This window comes from Narcine bancroftii, chromosome 6 (genome assembly GCF_036971445.1).
Source record: "Narcine bancroftii isolate sNarBan1 chromosome 6, sNarBan1.hap1, whole genome shotgun sequence".
Taxonomy (NCBI): domain Eukaryota; kingdom Metazoa; phylum Chordata; class Chondrichthyes; order Torpediniformes; family Narcinidae; genus Narcine; species Narcine bancroftii.
In genome coordinates, this window is record NC_091474.1 from 12173484 (window position 1) to 12194002 (window position 20519).

The following is a 20519-nucleotide window of genomic DNA, read 5'->3' on the forward strand; positions in this document are numbered from 1 at the left end:
ACATCAATCTCAGTGTCTGCAGACTTTGGTGTTTACTCATTTCTTTTTTTCATTTCAGATTCATGAGTGGGGTCCATTTGATTTGGTGATTGGTGGAAGCCCATGCAATGATCTCTCTATTGTAAACCCTGCAAGAAAAGGTTTATATGGTGAGAATAATATAATTTTGTTCAAGGCCAAATCAACAAGTATTCTTTTTAATGTTTCAAAGTTTTATTTTCCTTTAGCAAATGTGAAAAATATTCATTCTGCAGTATCCCATGTCAAAAACCTTTGCTCCACCAATGGCCAGACAACTTGATTGATCCTGTATATATCAAGTATGAATCTTAGTAAACAGAAGAGATCTTATTTTTGAATCCCAGTGTTCTGATTCTGTCATCTTTTCCAGATAGCTTTCACTTTACTCTTTTCCCCTTAGACAAGTGTGCCTGCTGAGAGAGACTCTGTGTGATTAGCAAGAACTATGTGGTTTTATGATGCCCTGAAAATTTCACTCTTCTATTTAATTGAATAAAACATTCAGAAGAACAGTGTGGAAGGGGACAGCTTTCTTACAAAGGGCTATTTATAGCAGGAAATTTCCAGGAAGCTGTCTCTAAGGGAGCCCTTTGCACTCCATCCAATGCCCATTTCAGATGTGAGTGTAGAAGTTGCATTTACCCAAACTGAGAGATTCCTGAGTTGGTGGTCTTCAAGAATCCTGAGGTATGATTTTTCATTTTGAAGATGGAACTGTCATTGAATTTGTTGTGCATGACTCTAAAAGGACACATACAAACCCCAAGTTCTCCTCTAAGTCATTGAAAACAGTCTTGAAAAAAGCTATCCCATCATTGTGTTGGGTCTAGATGATAAAACTCACACCCCATTGCTAATGTGGGAACACTTGCAGCACAATATCTATGGCAGTTCCAGAAAACATGTCCTTACCATCTTTTGAAGGGATAGAGACTAAATGCTGGTTATGTCAACTGTGGCTAGAGCCTACATAGAGGAAAAATAAATCTAATCCAGCATTTAAAAAAGAAGTGAGGAAGTAGGAAGCTACATCCCCAAAAGTTGAACATTATTCACAGGACATTCATTGGAATCTTATCTTCAGTACAAAATAAGGAACTATAATTCATGTGGAGAGTCAGAAGTAGATAAGAACATGAAAAATATTAAACTTTAAGAGCAGTGAAGAAGTGTTATTGAATGAAATTTGTGAATGCACGAAGGGAAACCAAACTTGCACAAGGCCCTAGGTTTGCATATGCAGAGGGACTAAAATTTGTTCTTTGACATACCATATTTTAATCATTTGTAACTGCTTTTTTTGAAGACAGGTTGGGTGTTTATTAACCTAATTTATCAAAATGTGGTTTCTGACTGGCCAAATAATAGGCTACTGTGGCAGGTAGAACATCATCTATGTTCTGAATATTGCCTTATTGAATGTTTTGTGGTACACTGTGTGCCTTGTTCGTTGGCCAATATGTCTATCTGGTTCTATCTCTTTTATGAGGGATCCAATTTTTTCTGGTACTACTAATTTATTTAGTGGAGCTCATTGAATTACAGCATGAAAGAATATTGGAAACTACCTTGATTGCTGAATGTTCTGCCCTAATGCACGTAGAAAGAATAATATCTTAAATGTAATCCAAAGTAATACGGTAAAATCCCTGGTGACCAGCACCTTCAGATGCTGGATAAACGAATTTTCTGGTTGCCTGAGACACACTCTTACAATGCCTAACTAAATGCACCAACATTAAGGCAGGGGGTCGCCTTAAATTAGAAAAAATTACAAGCGCAGCAAGGTTAGCATAGTGGTTAGTTCCACACTATTACAGCAACTAGGGTTTGAATCTGGTGCTGTCTGTAAGGAATTTTTATGTTCTCCCCGTGTCTGCATGGGTCACCTCCAGTTTTCTCCCACCTTTCAAAAACATACAGGGATTGTAGGCTTTTGGGCGGCATGTGCTTGTGGGCCAGAAGGGCCTTTTACCAAGCTGTGTGACTAAATTTTTAAAAAAATTAATGTTTATGCCGTTAGATCTAAGACTATTCAGGAGTAATATGATGTGTTGTTCCTCATGTTTGTGTTTGGCTTCACCACAATGGATGAGGCCAAGAACAGGCGTGACTGTGTGGGAATGGTGAAGAAAATTGAAATGTTGGCTGCAGGAAATTTAAGATCGACTCACTGACAGGATGCAGTGAAGTGGTCGCCTAATCTGAGTTTGACATCACTGATGCACAGGAGCCACACCATGTACACCGAATGCAATAGTTAAGGTTTGACAATGTGCATGTTCGTTGCCTCACCTGAAAAATCTGTTTATGACCCTGGCGAGGGAGGAGATGTAGGGACCATTTAACATTTTCTGCGAGTACTGCAGGAAATGCTGATGGTGGTGGAAAGCTGACTGGGGAGGGAAGAGCAGAAAGTGTGGGAGAGACAGGTTCCTCTGCAAAGTGGATAGGATGGGAAGGGAAAGATGTGGGATCGTGCTGAAGTTGGCGTAAGTGTCACAGGATGATGTGTCAGATGAGGAGGCTGGTGGGGTGGAAAGTGAAGACCAAAGAGATTCTGTCCTTGTTCTGCCTGGAGGGACGTGGGGAGATGGCTAAAGTACAGTAAATGGAGGAGATAACGGGTCCAGGCTTTATCAATGACAGCAGGGGGAATCTATACATTAAAGAAAGAGGGCATCTTGGATGTCCTGTGAACAGAAGCGATGGAGACAGAGGAACTGGGAGAAAGGGATTGTATGCTTACAAGAGGCAGGGAGGCAAGAAATATAACCCAGGGAGCAGTGGGAGTCAGTGGGTTTGTAATAGATGTGAATATTTGTCTCCCGACATGGAGACTGAGAAATCCAGGAAGGGGAGAGAGGTGTTGGAAAGAGTGCTCGTAAATGTAAGGGCTGGGTGCAATTTGGCTGAGAAATTTATGATATTGTCGAGTTCTACATGGGTACAAGATAGCTCAAGAGTAGTCATTGATGTAGTGAAGGAATAGTTGGGGAGTGGAAAGACTGTTCCACATACCCCACATCAGAAGGCAGGCGTACCTGGAACCCATACATGTGCCAATGGCTATATCCTGGATCTGGAGGAAATGGGATGAGTTAAAGGAGAAGTTGTCCTACCTAATCTTACGACCTAATCTACTGCATTCATTGTACTTGGCGTGATCTCCTCTACATCAGCTTGGGTGACCTCTTTGCTGAACAGTTGGGCTCTGTCTGTGGGTTTAAACTACCATTTCAATTCCCTTCACTATTCCCACACAGACATGTCTGTCAGGATGAGGCTGAACGTAAACCTGAGGCACAACACATCATAATTCTCCTGGAGAGTCTTAAACCTAATGGAATGAACATCAATTGTAATTTAGTTAAACCACGCCCCCCCCCCCCCCAACTCTATCCAGTTCCATTGTTTCCATTGCTCCTTTACTTATTGCTTTTCTTGCTTTTCACTAATTCACCCCCTCTCCCAATCGTCTTTCTCTCTCCTGTCTCTCCATCTCTTACCTTTTGTCCAATACCTTAACACTTCCTGGTCCCTCCCCAGCTCCTTTCCCCTTTCATATCTGTAATATCACCCCTTTTTACTTTAGTCTCAATAAAGGATCCTGACCCAGAACATTGAATGACCATTTCTGTCCATGGAAGCTGCCTGATCTGCTGGGTTCCTCCAGCAATTTGTGGATAAAAAAATGTAAGCCTTCTATGTGGGTCACCAGTGCCACCAATAGGTACTCAGCTGTACTCCAGTGTGCAACGTCTTTGAAAAAGCATTCATCTCAATTTAATTGTAATGTTTTAAAATTATAATGGTTTTTCAAATAATGTAAATCAATAATTTTTTGGGAGATAAATATTTTATTTGAATAGGATACGGAATTAGGGGTATAAATACGTAGGAAGATTGCAGGTGGATTGAGAATATCAGGTTGTAATATTCAGGGATTTTAACTTACCAAATATTGACTTGGACTGCAAAATTTGTTTCGTGTCCAGGAAAGTTTTTTTTAAGCAGTCTGTAGATGTCCTGAGAGAAAGGGCAACCCTTGACCTCCTATTGGGAAATGAGGCTGGGCACATGACTGAAGTGTCAGAGCGGAGCACTTTGAGACCAATGACTATAATTCTGCTACTGGTTTTAAAATCGTTGTGGAAAATGATTGGACTTTTCCACAAGTTAGGGCAAGGCTCATTTTAATGACATTGGGCAATGTATTGTTTCACGATCTTACTGTCTATACTGGAGATTTCAGGAACCGTGTGCTTTATCCCTTCTCAAGACTTTGTCCATTGAAACAAAACACTCCGGTCATCGATTTCAGCCAAATATTCCCCTAGTCACCAGGCTATAGCCAATACCAGTCAACTGTTTCAAGTTGCTGCTTGAGAATTCCCTGGTGTTCTCCCAGCAGTTTCTGATTGCTACGCAGAATTGCTTCTTGGCACTGGAGATGTGATAAGCAATTTCGTAGGCTGGATATGGGATACTGTGAAATGCAATCTGTTCACATTCAGTCCAATATACATCTTCTCAACTTCACCATTATCATTATATTAAAAATTGCTAATACTAACTGCATATTGTTATAGAAAAAAAAATTCACAGAAGATTGCACCTTCATAATTAAATCACGGTGAATTCTGCCGAATTTATCAATTTAGAACTTATCGAAGCCATATTAACATGAATGTGCTGAAGTAGGAAATCTGTAAAACACTGAAAATATTGGGAATTAAATGCAATTTTGACTTAGAAAGTCCAGAATTTTTTCATCATTTTCATTTAACCATATAACCACTTACAGCACAGAACGGGCCAGTTCGGCCTGTTATTGTAACACTGATTACTCAGTTGTGTCATGCAGATAACATGAGTTCGAGCACAAAAGACACTTTATAACCTGCATTTTTGGCATAATAATGTGACCTTTCTTACTGTAGTTGTGACAGAAATCTAGTTTTTGTTTCTTTCCAAATTACCTTTCAACAAACAATTTATTTAAGTATATCAGCACAGATTGTTGCATTTAACTTTCCAAGTGATCAGAATTACCTTCACCTATCATGCCATGCAAATATAGTATAACTGTATTCAATCTGATTTTTGTGGGAGCCTTAATGTATTTAATTGGTGAATTTGCACAGTTGGCAAGAAAGTAATATCTATTCAATTATATATAATTGCTGATTGAAGACCATTTTCTGCCCATCAATTTTCAAAGGTACAAAATTGTCTTATAGTTAACTAGCTGTATTCGTTACCTTCGAGGAGTTTCGATCCTAGATTTGTTAAAAATACACTTGACACCATTAATATCTGAAGGCTAGTAGCAAAGAATCTTGCAGGATGGTACTTTCCAATTTTCAAAACTTTTATTAAAAGCTTTCTGCCATGTGTCCACTAGTAGAACAATGTTTGGTTAGGTTGTACTGTTCCAATTGGATGATAAATAAACTTGAACTTAAACCTTTCTAATCCATGTTCTTGTCCAAATCTTTTCGAAATGTGACAATTGTACCCACCTGTACCATCTCCTCTGGCAGCTCATTCATTCAACCTTTCTTCTTTCTCCTCTCACTTGAAACCTTAGTTCTCTTAATAAGATTCCCCTGGACTAGGATAATAACTGTAATAATCATCTTAGCTTCCCCCTCATGATTTACAAACCTCTAACAGGTCATCTCTCAGCCTTTTCGCCTCAGGGAAAATGGTCTCAGCCTATCCCGCGCCTCCTTGTAATTCCAGCCTTCCATTCCTGGCAACATCCTTGTGAATTTTTTTCTGCACCCTCTCTAGATTAATCATATCCCTCCTATAATATAATATCCAGAACTACATACAATATTCCAGGTGTAGTCCCACCAATTTTTATATGACTGTAACATGACATCACAGCTTTAGTTCTTAGTAACCCATCCAATGAATGCAAGTACGCCATATACCCTTTTCACCACATTATGATCACATTTGAGGAAATATATACAGTACATGTTTCTCAACACTGCTCAGGACCTTGTGTATGTTTTGCCTTGGTTGAACTTCCTGAAAAGTATCACTTCACAAATTCCATTTGCCATTCTTTGGTTCTTTGCCAGTTGATCAATATCTCGTTGTAACCTCAGCTGACCTTGTTCAACCATTCTCATTTTTTTTTGGCTATCCACCACCCCTTCCCTCCCCCCCTTACTTAGGACTTTGCTCAAAGTCTCCGGGCTTCCTTTCCTGCGAAGCAGCCAGGATTTGATTTCTTCCATTCTTCTCTCCTACCAACTACATAAAAAATATTTGTTAAGTGAGGTGAAATGAAAACAAGGCTTTTTACTAAGTGTGCTGGGGGATCTGTACTCGGGGCTCTTGCTGAGAATGGCTGCATTATACCACTAATTTTGGGGTCATCCGCAAACTTGGTAATGCATTTCCCATTCAAATGTATAAATATCTTGCACTCATTAGTGATAATTGGTATGACTAAACATAGTAATGAAGAATGGAATGATGACATTTGCAGGAATCGACTTCAGGTCACAGTTGGCAAGGGTGTCACAGTTAGCGCAAAGCCTTTACAGCACCAATGATTGGGACCGGGGTTTGAATCCCATGCTATCCATAAGGAGTTTGTACATTCTTCCTGTGTCTGCGTGGGTTTTACTACCATTCAAAAAGTCCCGGAGTAGAAAGTTAATTGGGCAGCATGGATTCGTGGGCCCAAATGGCCTGTTACTGTGCTGCATGTCTAAATCTAAATTTTAAAACTTACATTTAAATTTAAAATGTTATTCACAATCATGGTTTTGATGTTATTTTATTTCAGAGGGTACAGGAAGACTTTTCTTTGAATTTTATCGATTACTTCATGACACCAGACCAAAGGAATGGGAAGACAGGCCTTTCTTCTGGTTATTTGAAAATGTTGTTGCCATGGGCGTCAATGATAAAAGGGATATCTCGCGTTTCTTGGAGGTAGGAATTGAAATGTCTAGTTGTATCTTTTTTGACCTTGTCTAAATTACATTAATTAAGCATGTCATGCTTGTGGTACAGGAATGACATTGACTGAATTTCTTTTGCCTCAAGGGCAAAAATTAATGAAAAATGGATGAAAATGGCTGTGTTTTGCATTATTGTAAAGTTTAAGAAGGAAAATCGGAAAATCGTTATTGCATTCATTTTCAGAGTCTGGGAGTTGCTGGCAAGACCAACACTTATGGTCCAACCATTCCCTGAAAAAATATGATAGCACTGTCAAAGACAGTTACAATAACTTGGCTGATGATTGAAAGTAGGCCAATTGGTTGGCAATTTGCTGAGTTAAATTTGTCCTGCTAATGTTCCTTGATCCTCTTCCTCTCACTACTTGTTTAGTTGTCACTACCTTTCATGTTTAGGTGTGGTAGGACTGCAGAGCTTTCCTCCAAACTGTTGGTGTTGAGATAGCTTAGCTGAGTCTGTTATTGATGAGAGTTCTGTATTGGCAGCTTCAGTAGGCTGGCACTTCATCACTTTTTTTAGATATGCTGGTTTTTGCTCCCTGCAAGTCCTTCTGCATTCCTCACTGAACGTGGGTGGATTCTTTGGCTTGATAATAATGTTAAATTGGGGGATATGCCAAATTAATGATTGTGGTAGAGTACATTTCTGCTGCAGCTAATGGAGAATAGTGCCTTATGGATAATCCGTTTTGAGCTGCCAGTGTAGTTCTAACCAGAAACCATGTTGCATGTCCGTTATATGTTGTTGTAAGGAAGATGTCTTCAGTGTGAAAACAGATCTTTGTCTCGACAAGGACTGTGCAGTGCTCAGTCTCTCAGTGCTACTGTGAATAGATTGGAGAAAATGGGGTCAGATAGAGTTATCCCATGTCAATTCATTCACTACCTGCCACAGATCCAGGCTGCCAACTACATCTCGCACTGTGTAATGGTGCTAACAAATACACTTGGTGAGGGACGTTGAAGTCCCTCATCAAGTGTACATGCTCTGCTCTTGCTATTTTCAGTTCTTCTTCCAAGTGATGTTCCCCGTGAAAGATGTAGGATGGTAAGTGATCATACGGAGAATGTTTCCTTGCCCATATTTGCCTTTATGGATTTGTAATTGTGTTTATCAATGACACCCTGGACTTTGGCAAAACCTTTAGGGCAGTATCTTAAGGTGTCCCCCATTTGTTCACTGTTGCCCATGGGAAAGCCAATGAAATTCTTTAGTAAATAATGTCATTTACCTATTTTCTGCTGTATTGCACAAGACTGACTAATAGATTAATGGCTCTACATGCACCTGAAAGTAACCTGAGACGATGCACTTCATGACGACTGTCAACCTCACAACCATGTTCCACTGATTATGTTCTTTTTTTCTCTGTCTGGTACAGTGAAGTTGTGAAAACAATATTATGGAAGCTAATATTAATTTTATAAATGTTTCTCAGCTGCCTAGCATAAAATGCTTGTTAATTTCTTTCAGTATACTGTCCAAAAAGTGAAAAAGAAAAAATAATTCTTCCTTCACATTTCAATTATATTTTCATCTCCTCTGTCGCTTTGTTTCTGCAAATGCAGGATTGATTTGGCCATGAAAATACATCTTCTTTATCTCAACTTATTCTATTTTTCTTGACACAGGTGAAAACCGTTAGCCCCTTTGAACCTATCCTAGCGCTCAGAGCGATCCCATCAACATTAATCCTGCATGTACCATCGGTATTGGTTAGAAAGTGGCACAGAAGGCACTCCGATGGTAGGACCTTGACACTCCTGCTCATTCTGCTGTGCCTTGGCCCCCAGGAAAGTTGATAATCTTCTGCTGAGAAGCAAAATTCCTGCAGTTGCTGAAAATCTGAAATGAAGACTGAAAATGTGAGAGAAGCTGAGTTAGCCAGGCAGCTCCCATGAAGAGACAAACCGAGTTAGTTTGACCCTTTGTCAAAACTGCCATTACTTCTCCAGGTTTTTTCATGCCAGAAGATCATTAAGAAAGAGTTTATTAATGAATAAAACCAACATTTTTTTTTACTCAGTTTGAATAACATTTTCCCTCTGCTCCTTCAGTGTAACCCAGTTATGATTGACGCAATCGATGTCTCAGCAGCGCACAGAGCTCGTTATTTTTGGGGAAATTTACCGGGAATGAACAGGTTAGACGTGTTTTGTCCTTATAAATAGTTTTGCATAGCCACAAATTCAGCTGCTAGTTGATGTCAAATGCTTTGTGTGACTAATATAAACTAAACTAATATATTGGTAACTTTAAAATATAAAAATAGGAATTGAAATAAATACTTAGCAAATCAGACACTATATGGAGTGTGAGAAACAATATCATTTCAGTACAAAGATCTTTCCTCAGCATTGTTTCAATCAATGGTGATTATTCTGCAAACTTAACCCTTTTTTCTCTCAACACAGATATTACATGTTCTGCTGAGCGCTTACAATGTTTGCCATTTTTATTTCAGAGTTCGAGCATCTGCAGTTTTTGATTTTGTGCAAATAAATTTGTACTTGACTATCTCTATTATTAATTAATTTTTTTTGTATTATTGGTCTATTATATATCAAATGAATGGTAAGCCAAAAATTGTTTTTGGCAGCATTAGTAAATCAATGTTAATCTTTTTGTATGATATTCCCCAAGAACTAATTTTAACAGGTGTTAACCAATTTACAATAGTTACCTCGGCAAGAGAAAGTTATTCTCACCATGTTCGGTATTGATTTGATTATACTGTTTGCCAGACTCTTTCACCTTAGATGCATTCTTATTATTTAAATTGTTAAATCTAGGGTACTCGCCAGTGTCCTTACACCACTGAGGTTTGAGCTTGAATTAAGATCTAACTGGTGGAAAAATTTTGTTTTCTGTTGGCTGTAAAGATCCATATTTAAAATGGGAGAGAAGTCAAAGTGAAGGTTTGATTGGGAAATTCAAGTAATCGCATCTATATGTTAGGCAATGTCCTTTTGTCACTGAGTATAAGCACAATGTTGAGGAAGAGAAGAATGAAATTATGTTTTCATCTCATTCACTTAGAAATTGATCTGGAAGGGCTTGATCATCCCACAGTGATGAGGAAGAGGTAGTTTTCTCATATCACACCAGTAGCCTCTGTCAACGAAAAGAAAATTCCAAATGTGGAATTTGTTGATAGACAACTTCAAATTGTATCATAAACCTACAAATCACCATCCTAGTTAATATGAAAATGAACATCAACATTATCAGTGGTTTGAGCACTTCGTTTGACAGTCACAGTACGACAGATATTCTTGACAAGAAAACCTGCTCAAATCGCCATAACCCTTGGTAGTCTGCACAGGTTATTATTGAAGGTAAAAGCACCGTTTAATTAACGTGCTAACACTCAGGATTCGAACAAGTATCCTGTGATGAATATGTACTCAATATTTTCCTGGGAAGCATAAACAGTTAACAGGCCATGTGTAATTAAAAATATAATTCTATTATAGAATTTATAAAAATATGTATTCTTTTCCAGATGGATTTTACCTACTATATTAAAAACTAAAATACCTGCAGAGTTCAGAGAATATTTATCCATTTCATAAACAAGACTCTTCTATATTGAGAATTGAAAGAAAAGCTATCTGAATGCATTATCTTTCTAAAATGCTCGTGGCTGCTCAGAATATTAGACAGCAATGTGGTTAGAACTGATATGTCATTAGCTTCCTTCCCACTTTAGTACTTCTCATAATGATTTCCTGGGATTAGTTTAGCTGCAGAGCAATAAATATGGATTCTATTAACAATTAAATAATATGGGGAACAAGTGGATGTTTTTTAATTACTAGTTTAAAGGACAAGACTTAAAATATTTCCATATGTGAAAATTAAAGGTTGCAACAGATATGTGAAAATAGATAGCAAAATTAAATGTGAGTCACTTACATGTAGGAGAAATTACTATAGAAAATGAAGAGTTAGCGGAGAAATATTTTGCATCTAGGTCGAAGCAGGAACATGGAATTTTACAGAAATATTGAATCCAATAAAAATGAAGAAGTTAGTTAAAAAAGCTCCAGTTCCTATCAAAACTTTCATCATTTTAGAGCCCTGCGTTATCGTTCAAAAGAAATTGAGAAAATCATTCTGTTTATAATGTTGTAACAATCAGGGGAAGTTAAGGGTTAACCAGTGATTGTGGCATAATCGGATATTTGGATTTTCAAAATGCTTTCCATAAATTACCTCTGTAAACTTTAAGCGCAAGGTAATGGCTCTTGTGATTGGAGCTAATGTTTTAGCCTAGCTTAGTAAACTGACAGCATACAAGTAGAAGGAATAAATATGCCACTTTCAGGATTGGTGCCACAAAATTAATGCTGGTCCTAAGCTATTTATAATTTATATTATCGATATGGTTAAAGTAATGATGGTGATCTCAAGATAAGTGGGAAAGTTTATTAGGAGGAGGATTCTACAGAGGGATTTGGAGAATAGATAAATTTATAGAAGATAAAGTGAAGTTACTTACTTTGATAAGAATAGAAAAACAATATTTGTTAAATTGTGTAAGAACATTAAATGTTGGTGCTTGCAGCAACTACAGCAAGTATTTAAGAAAACATTGGATGTTGGTCTTTATTATAGAGTGATTGGAGCAAAGAAAAGTAAACTTGCTTACAATTGTTTAGCACAGTGGTTTTCAAACTTTTTCTTTCCACTCACATACCACCTTAAGTAATTCCTTACTAATCATAGACCACTTATGGCATAGGGATTACGTATGTGAGTGGAAAGAAAAAGTTTGAAGACCACTGGTTTAGCACATTAGTGTGACCACTCCTAGATCCTGCATTTGGTTGTAAGGAAGAATTTAAGTGGAGATTCATTTCATGATTGAGCAGCCTAATTTATGAGAAAATATCGAATTTAATGGGCTCTTGATTTCGGAAAAGGAGAGGTGATCTCATCGAAATACAAATTCTGAGGTAGATTCTAGGGTAGATAGGGTGAAAATATTTTTCCTGGTAAGAGAACTGAAGGGGCAAGATTTCATCGTAAGAAGTGGGCATTGAAGACTGAGTCAAAGAAAATTTCCAACCCTACGAATGAATCTGCGTATTTTTCTACCAAGGAACACCTCACTGAGTAATCATGTTCAAAAGGTAGATTGTTGGACAACTGAGGAAATGAGGTTCCAGGGATAATTTAGGAGTGTAAAGTTGATGTCAAGATCAGATCAGCCATGAGGTTATTGAATGATAGAGGAGCTATTTGGCCTGCACCTCTTAAAAAGGCAGTTAATTGTGGATGGTGCAAGTACTGATCTCTTAAGCTAATCTGGAAAACTATCAAGAATGGTACTATAGTGGAAATTCTAAGGAATACCTGTACAATTGAAGAAATTGTGAATGAGCATGGAAAATCTTCATTTCGTTACTAAGGATGTGCATGACAAAGATGAGTAAATTTTGAAGGAAATGACCAAAGTAATAGATAGGGAAGTGCCTGTGAGACAAGATTTATTGTCATAAACATATCATACATGAGTACACAATATCAACAAACAATAAGTACAAAGTGAGTACCGGGAGTTAGGGAGAGGGTTAAAAAGAAGGACCGCAAAGGGAGTAATCTCGGGATTACTGCCTGTGCCATTCGACAGTGAGGGAAGGAATAGAATGAGATGGAGGATGAATGTGTGGCTGTAGGGGTGGAGCAAAGGGCAGGGATTCAAGTTTGTGGATCACTGGGACCATTTTTGGGGTACGTGTGACCTGTACAAAAAGGACGGGTTGCATTTGAACCCCAGGGAGACCAGGATTCTGGCGGGGACGTTTGCTAGAGTTACTCAGGAGTCTTTAAACTAGAATGGCTGGGGGGAGGGAAATGAAGGAGAACAGCAAGAAGAAGGTTAGAGTGCAATCAGAGAAAGCTTGTAGACAGTGTTTGAGGGGGGAAAGGCAGGTGATAGAAAAGGGGGATGCTCTATACGAAGATGGATGGAGGTCGATTGCAAAAGATCATAAGAGAGTTGTTGGTAAAGATAGGGGCCTACAGGAAGTAGAGTGGGAAATCTCTAAAATGCATATATTAGGAGCATTGTAAGGAAGGTGGATGAGCTGAAGGTATGGATTGACACTTGGAAGTATGACATGGTAGCGATTAGTGAAACATAGTTGCAGGAGGGATGTGACTGGTAGCTAAATATTCCTGGATTTAGTTGCTTTAGGTGTGATAGAACTGGGGGGGGTGGGGTGGGCAAGAGTGGGTGGGGTTGCACTACTTGTTAGAGAAAATATTACAGCGGTGCTTAGGTGCGATAGAATAGAAGGCTTGTCCATGGACGCTACTTAGGTAGAATTGAGGAATGGGAAAGGGAAAGTTACAATTACAGGGGTGTATTATAGACCACCGAATAGGGAACGTGAATTAGAGGAACAAATTAGTAGGGAGATAGCAGATATTTGTAATAAGCACAGGGTAGTGATTGTGGGGGATTTTAATTTTCCGAATATTGATTGGAAAACCCATTCCGTGAAAGGGCTGGATGGGTTGGAGTTTGTAAAGTGTGTGCAGGATAGCTTTTTACATCAATACGTGGAGGTACCAACTAGAGAAAGAGCTGTGTTGGACTTACTGTTGGGGAATGAGATGGGTCGGGTGACAGAGGTTTGTGTGGGGGAGCATTTCGGGTCCAGTGATCATGGTCCCATTAACTTCAAAGTAATTATGGAAAAGGATAGATCTGGGCCCAGAGTTGAGGTTTTTGAGTGGGGAAGAGCTAGGTTTGAGGAGATGTGAAAGGATTTACAAGGGATGGATTGGGACAATTTTTTTTCTGGGAAGGATGTAATAGAGAAATGGAGGGTCTTTTAAAGGAGAGATTTTAAGAGTATAAAATCTTTATATACCTGTTAGGTTGAAAGGTAAGGTCAAAAGTTTGAGAGAGCCATGGTTCTCAAGGGATATTGGAAACTTGGTTCGAAGAAAGATACAATAAATATAAGAAACAGGGAACAAAGTGAAAATAAATCCAAAGGATTTCTACAAATATGTAAATAGCAAAACGTAAGTGAGACACAAAATTGGTCCAATAGAGAATCAGAAAGGACAAATGTGTGTGGAGCCAAAAGAGATGGGGGAGGTCTTGAACAATTTCTTTTCCTCAGTATTTACTGAGGAGAAGGATATTGAACTGTGCAGGGTAAAGGAAGCAAAGGGGGTAAATATGAAGACTATAATGATTAAGAAAGAGGTAGTACTGGACCTTTTGAAACATATAAAGGTGGATAAGTCTCCAGGTCCTGACAGGATTTTCCCCAGGATCTTGAGAGAAGTTAGTGAGGAAATAGAGGAGGCTCTGGCAGTGATTTTTCAAATGTCATTAGAGACAGGTATAGTGCCGGAGGATTGGCGTGGTTACTGTGTGGAATGGGCTTCCGGGAAAGGTGGTGGAGGCAGGGTCAATTTTGTCATTTAAGAAAGAGTTGGATAAGTATATGGATGGGAGGGGGATGGAGGGATATGGGCAGAGTCCTGGTAAGTGAGTTTAGAGGAGGGTACTTGGATCAGTGCAGACTAGAAGGGCCAAATTGGCCTGTTTCCGTGCTGTAATGGTTATATGTTATATGGTTACCACATGAGAGAAAATCAGCTAGTAAATAAAAATAATTGGTCATTATTCACAGTTAGTACAAAAAAAAAGTGATGTTCCAATAGTGCAGATAGATATTTTGTGGTGTGGAAATAATGTTATGGTTAGGACAGTTTGGATAGTTGATGGGGAAATAAACTGTTCTTGAACCTGGAAGTTCCGGACTTCAACCTTCTATACCTTCCATCTGAAAAGAGAGCATGACCTGGGTGATGCAGATCCTTTATGTTTTTGTCTGCTGTCTTGTAGCAGTGCAGCACATAGACATCCTCAATGGAGAGGAAGTGAGAACCTGTGATGGACTTGGCTAAGCTTGCTACTTTCTGTAGCCTTCTGCATTCCTGGGCATTCAAGTTTCCAAACCAGGCAGTATATTTTCCACAGTACACCTGTACAAATTCAATAAAGTATTCAATGAAATGCTGAATCTCCTCAGATTTCTTGGAAAGTAGAAACATTGGTGTGCCTCTGCACTGTTGCCTTGATGTGCTGGAATTCCTCTGATGAGTGGAATGTAATCCACATGAATCTCCAGAAGGCATTTGATGACATTCCTAATAGGAAACATAAAGCAAATTAATTGAAGACAATTTATTGATATTGTCGTTAATTAGCTGAGCAGCAAAGGACTCAAAATCAAGATAATGGAAAGCACTCAAATCTGTTATAGTCATGCAACAATTCATCTTCGGAAGTGCCTTAGAATTTAGGATAGAAAGATATGTGTCTTAGTTCGCCAACAATTCAGAAAGAGGCAACATTGATTATATGTGGAGTTGTACAGAACACATATATAAAGCTCCAGTGAGACAAGCCTATGGTATGACACGTTGGCCTTGGTGAGTGTGCAGTATTCAAATAATACTTGGATTTAAAAGTTTAAATTATGAGCAGGCAATACAATGATGAGGATTGTATTTTTTAAATCAAGGTTAAGAGACAATTTGAAAGTTTTGAATTAAATAAGTAAACTGAATGTAAGAGGGTAATTACATGCATTGTTTGAGGAGTGTTGGGCTGAGGGTATACTCTAATTATTGGAGCCAAGCCCTTAAAGAGTCATGAGAAAATATGCAGAATTGGAAAAATGTGGTTCATATCTGAAGGGAGTAATTATTCAGATGTTAATTTTAAATGTGAAATTGATATTTGATACACAAAGGTTAAGAGGAAGTATTGGGAATGCGAAGTTTAGTCACATTTAGCCATGATCTACAATGGTGGTATAAACTTGAGGAACCAATTGCCCAAATCTTGTTCCAGGTTTCTATATTTGTTCTTCTTTCAACTTCCATTACAAAATGGATGTTTACTGTGTACAAAGTGGCCATTGCCCAGTTTTTTGGGAGGAAATCTCATTAGACTGGAACATTTTTTTCATTATTTTCTACTGATTCTCTCGTCTCTCACCCTGCCATTTATAGGAATTCGTTGTACTCTTAACATAATTAAGTTTACTGAATTTCTTCGGTCTATATTCATGGATTATCTGTGGTGTGCAGAAATATTTTAATATTCATGCTGAGTATGGTGTGGTGTGGGTATTCCAATATGAGTGTAAAGGGCATAGGTTATGCATTTTATTGGATCTTTAGAAAATTGTTGCACTCATATAGGACAGAATATAATCTGAGAAGTTAGCTTGAATTTTCAGAATTATTTTAAACAAATCTTTTAGTGAATTAAATCTGTTTGAAAAATTCAGGGAATAATAAACTTCAGTAATTTTGTAATTTGGACGTTACTGGCTTGTTACTGCTTTTACTAAATTTCTGTTTAAATTACTGAAGGTGTTAGTCTCTTTACATAATATTACACATAATAATTTCCAGATTTGTAAATTGTGTTCCTGACATAAAAGTGAGACATGTTGAGCTGAACTCTAGGTTTCATATAAAATTACTGCAATACAATCCTATTATCTGGAGTTCAATCAACCGGAAACCACTAGCAAAAAATTTCTGAGGAAATAATAAGAAAAAATAAAATATTAAACAAAAGTTTAAATAAGAGTTTAAAATTCTAAAAGCAAATGTTCTCCAGAGCAAAGCACAACCCCTTGGTGAAGATGGGAGCAAACATTTAGCCAGTGGAGTGCCCCAGTTATACCCTGCTCATAGTAGCTGTTTGAATAAAATGGCAACGCACAGGATGAAGAGCTGCCCAATGCCACTTGCCACTGGGGCGACTCCCTATCCCTGCCTAGTAAGAATCTTTATCTTTATTCATATTAAGTATATTAATGAGGATTTATCTGTGAATTTGGGGGCAGGCGGGTTAATTATCATGCCGGCACAGTTAGTATAGTGGCTAGCGCCATTATATAGCACCAGCAACTGCGGTTCGAATTTAAATTTTGTAAGTTATAGGAATTAGCTGATTAAAGTGAATTTTACATAAATAAAGATTACAATACTGATTTTTTTTAAATTAATTTATATTTTACTCTGTTTTTTGTCTTTTAAAATGTGTATTCTCGACGTAGGTGTATTAGTTGGGCAGTGTAACAATGTCTCTCAGTCAACCTGAAAATTTACATATGCAGTATCCACGATTCCCGTAGATGCCGGATAATATGGATTCTACTGTATTTAGGATGATTGAGGATTATCTTTTAATGAAAGAGATTGAATAATATTTTTCACACTATGCAAAAGTGAATAATGATGCCAGTGTCTGATTTCAGAATAAGTAAATAAAAACATACAGTGTTGGAGGTCAGGCAGCATTTGCGGGGAGAGAGAGAGAGAGAGAGAGAAGCATTTTATCTCCACAGTTACTGATTCACCCATTGATTATTTCTAATACTCACTGTTGTCATTTCAGATTTCCAGAACCTACTTTATTTTGGTTTTGAAATGTGTACATTGTACTAATAGGCTAGAGTTCATTGAGAAGAGAAAGATTTCATTTATGATCAGAAGAATAAAATTTGTATTATCTAAATTGTTTAGACTAGATGTATAAAAATGAAACTACTTTTAAAGGAATTGTTTGGAAACAACAATGCTAAAGCAAAAATGTGTGTACGATTTGGCTAATCGTTTGGCCAGATATAATGGCAATCTGAACCTGATGCATCAAACAAGATGGAAATTATTGCTGATGCTGTTAGGATGATAATGCTTAACATCCCAAGGCAAATTTATTATTTTCACTATCTCAACGAACATTATGACCAATTTTTGGTAAATGGCTTTGCAGGTAAAGTAACAGAAAAAATGTTGTTATTTGCAAGTTCTTTCTTTCAGCCTTTTCCTGTATTGCACACAATAATATGATAACAGTTCAAAGAAATAACACCATTTATCATTTTAATCATAAAACACAAAATATAGGCCCTTTAACTCACAATGTTGTGCTGACCCCATATAAACTTACTCCACAATCAATCTAACCCTTTCCTCTTTCACTGTCCACAACCTCCTAATTTTCTTACATTCGTGTGCCTATCTACGAGTCTTTTAAATGTCCTCATTGTGTCAACCTCAAGCACTACTCCTGGAAGGGAATTCCAGATACCACCACTCCCTGTGTGTAAAAAAAAAACAAAACAAAACAAAAAAAACTACTTCTGGCATCTCCCCTAAATTTTCCTTCATTCAGCTTAAATAGATGTCTTCTGGTATTGGCCATTGCCACCCTGGGAAAAACTGTGGTGGTGGTCCACCCTCTTACTGCCCCTCATATTCTTATACACCTCTAAGTTGCTTCTCATCCTCCATCACTCCAAAAAGAAAAGTCCTAGTGCATTGCCTAATTATTGTAAAGTCAGGAGAATTCAGCAGGCCTATGGGAAAGGTGCAACTGATAGCCCTTTCAAAGATGTTGCACAACAGGATGAATCAAACAGATTCTGACTATGCTAAGACCTTACTTTTATCAAGAATGGACACTTAACATTTGCTTGTGTTGGTTAGTGGAGATTGTAATCAGGTAATGAACTGGTTGTATTTTTACAGTGTTCAGGGCCAGAGGGCACAGGCTTAGAATAAAAAGTTGTTCCTTTAAACCAGAGATCTAATGGCATTTTTTCAGTGACAAAATGGGGGTTCTTCTTGTATCAGAGTGTTATTTTCCAGAGCTTGGAATGTGAAAATAGTTTGCTATATTTTGACACCAGTGTCTATACTTCAGATGTCTGTTTCGCTCTTCATAGCAGTGAAGTTCTTTGTGATAGGAAGAGATTGTAAAATGTACTGTGTAAATATTAAAATTCACTGTCAGTCTGTCCTGCCTTTTGATTTTATTATTGATTTATTTTTTTCATGTGATGTTACTAAAAAATCATTTTTGAGTACTTTAGTTGCAGTTCTCCATAAGGAAGAATGTTGTACTTTGATTAGCCAGCAGTAATAAATTATTCCATTAAGCCAGTAATTAGTTCTCTGCTACAACAAAAAAATGCTCTGTATTACTAGAAAATGTATAATAGAGAAAATGCATGGAATATTTGGCACTGAAGTCAGATTTTCCACATTCTCAGGCCCCTGGTTGCTTCTTCAGCAGATAAACTGGAACTCCAGGACTGCCTTGAGCATGGTAGGATAGCAAAGGTAAGACATGTACAACATGACTTCATCATCAAATGTTAAATACCTTTACTAGATCTTTCTAATATCTTGGGCAATTTTCATTTCAAGGACCTCTCTCTCTCTCTCTCTCTCAGAAGCTGAAATGTATATGAGTACATATAACTAAATTCATAGCTTGCCTATATTCCCCCTCTCCTGAAGGCACTGGGGTAATTCACATTGGTCATTTTTTAATTCAAGTAACAAGATATGAAATTCCAAAGATTTTGTGAATACGAGATTTGGATCTATGAAGTATTCTTCAACTGGTTCTATCTTCCATTCCTCTGCTCCTCACCTGGTTCCATCAAGCATCTACCAGATTCAATTCCATCCCCATTATGTATTGCTGTATGCTAGCAATCTTGCATGGGGTCTCAAGCCGAAACAATGACCTGCACCGTTTGCTTCTACTGTTGTTTCTTGACTCATTGAGTTCTTCCAGTATTCTGTTTTTGTTCCGACAATGTATTTCTATGAATAGCTATGTTTTCAAAGGACATCATATAAGACACTATTGATTGATGGAATCAAAGCCTTCTGTCAAATTCATAAAGACCATGTGCAGTGATTTCTTAGCTGTTTTCTCAATCTTTCTTAGTGCATCTCCACTGCAACAAATTTCTTGCTGTAGAGGAAAATCGTAAAGGTGGAGGCATTAGTTATCTCAAATTAAATCACCAGTTTGAAATCACAACAGGAGGCAAGGAAGGAGATTGCTGGTCCAGTGGAAATTTTCAAATCTCTTCTCGCCACAGAAGTGCCAGATGGTTGGAGGACAATGAATTTTGTAACTTTTATTCAAGAAGGGAGTTGGGATAAGCCAGGATGGTGCATCTAACATCACTGATGGGGAAATTATTGGAAACAAATTCTGAGGATTGATCTGCACTTCAATAGGGCAGGGTTTAATCAGGATAAGAAGAGGACCTGTAAAACAAATCCAATTACATTTTATTAAAGGAGGTAATTAAATGTGTGGACAAGGGCATTGTCGTTGATATAGTCTCCATAGACTTAATGTCTGAGAAGGGAGATGAGTCCAAAAAGTTAAAGTCCAGGGAACCCAGAATATTTGGCAAATTGGATCCAAAAATGGCTTGTTGATAATAAGGCAGAGGATGATGTACTTTAATGCAAAATAAAGAATGTTTCAAAAACCTATGAAGCAAAGAGGATGCGAATGTTATCCAGACCAGAATACAGTAAAAAGATATTCTCAGAAATATGACAAATAATGTAGTTGTTGTCTGATCTTGGGAGCTGCAGCTCATGTCCTCAGTAATAGGCTAAAAGGGGAC

The 20519-nt window shown here is 37.8% G+C and overlaps 1 protein-coding gene across 14 annotated transcripts in view; it reads left to right on the forward strand.

Moving 5' to 3' along the window:
* The window catches only part of dnmt3bb.1 (DNA (cytosine-5-)-methyltransferase 3 beta, duplicate b.1), a 333238-nt gene that overhangs the window by 298963 nt on the left and 13756 nt on the right, over positions 1-20519 (forward strand). For 13 of the 14 annotated variants that reach the window (XM_069883973.1, XM_069883974.1, XM_069883976.1 and 10 more), the window contains 4 exons: positions 59-149; positions 6836-6984; positions 9072-9157; positions 19131-19200. In XM_069883973.1, the coding sequence (XP_069740074.1) occupies positions 59-149; positions 6836-6984; positions 9072-9157; positions 19131-19200 (396 nt within the window). The remainder of the gene's footprint in view (positions 1-58; positions 150-6835; positions 6985-9071; positions 9158-19130; positions 19201-20519) is intronic. The other variant, XM_069883985.1, reaches the window with a different exon arrangement.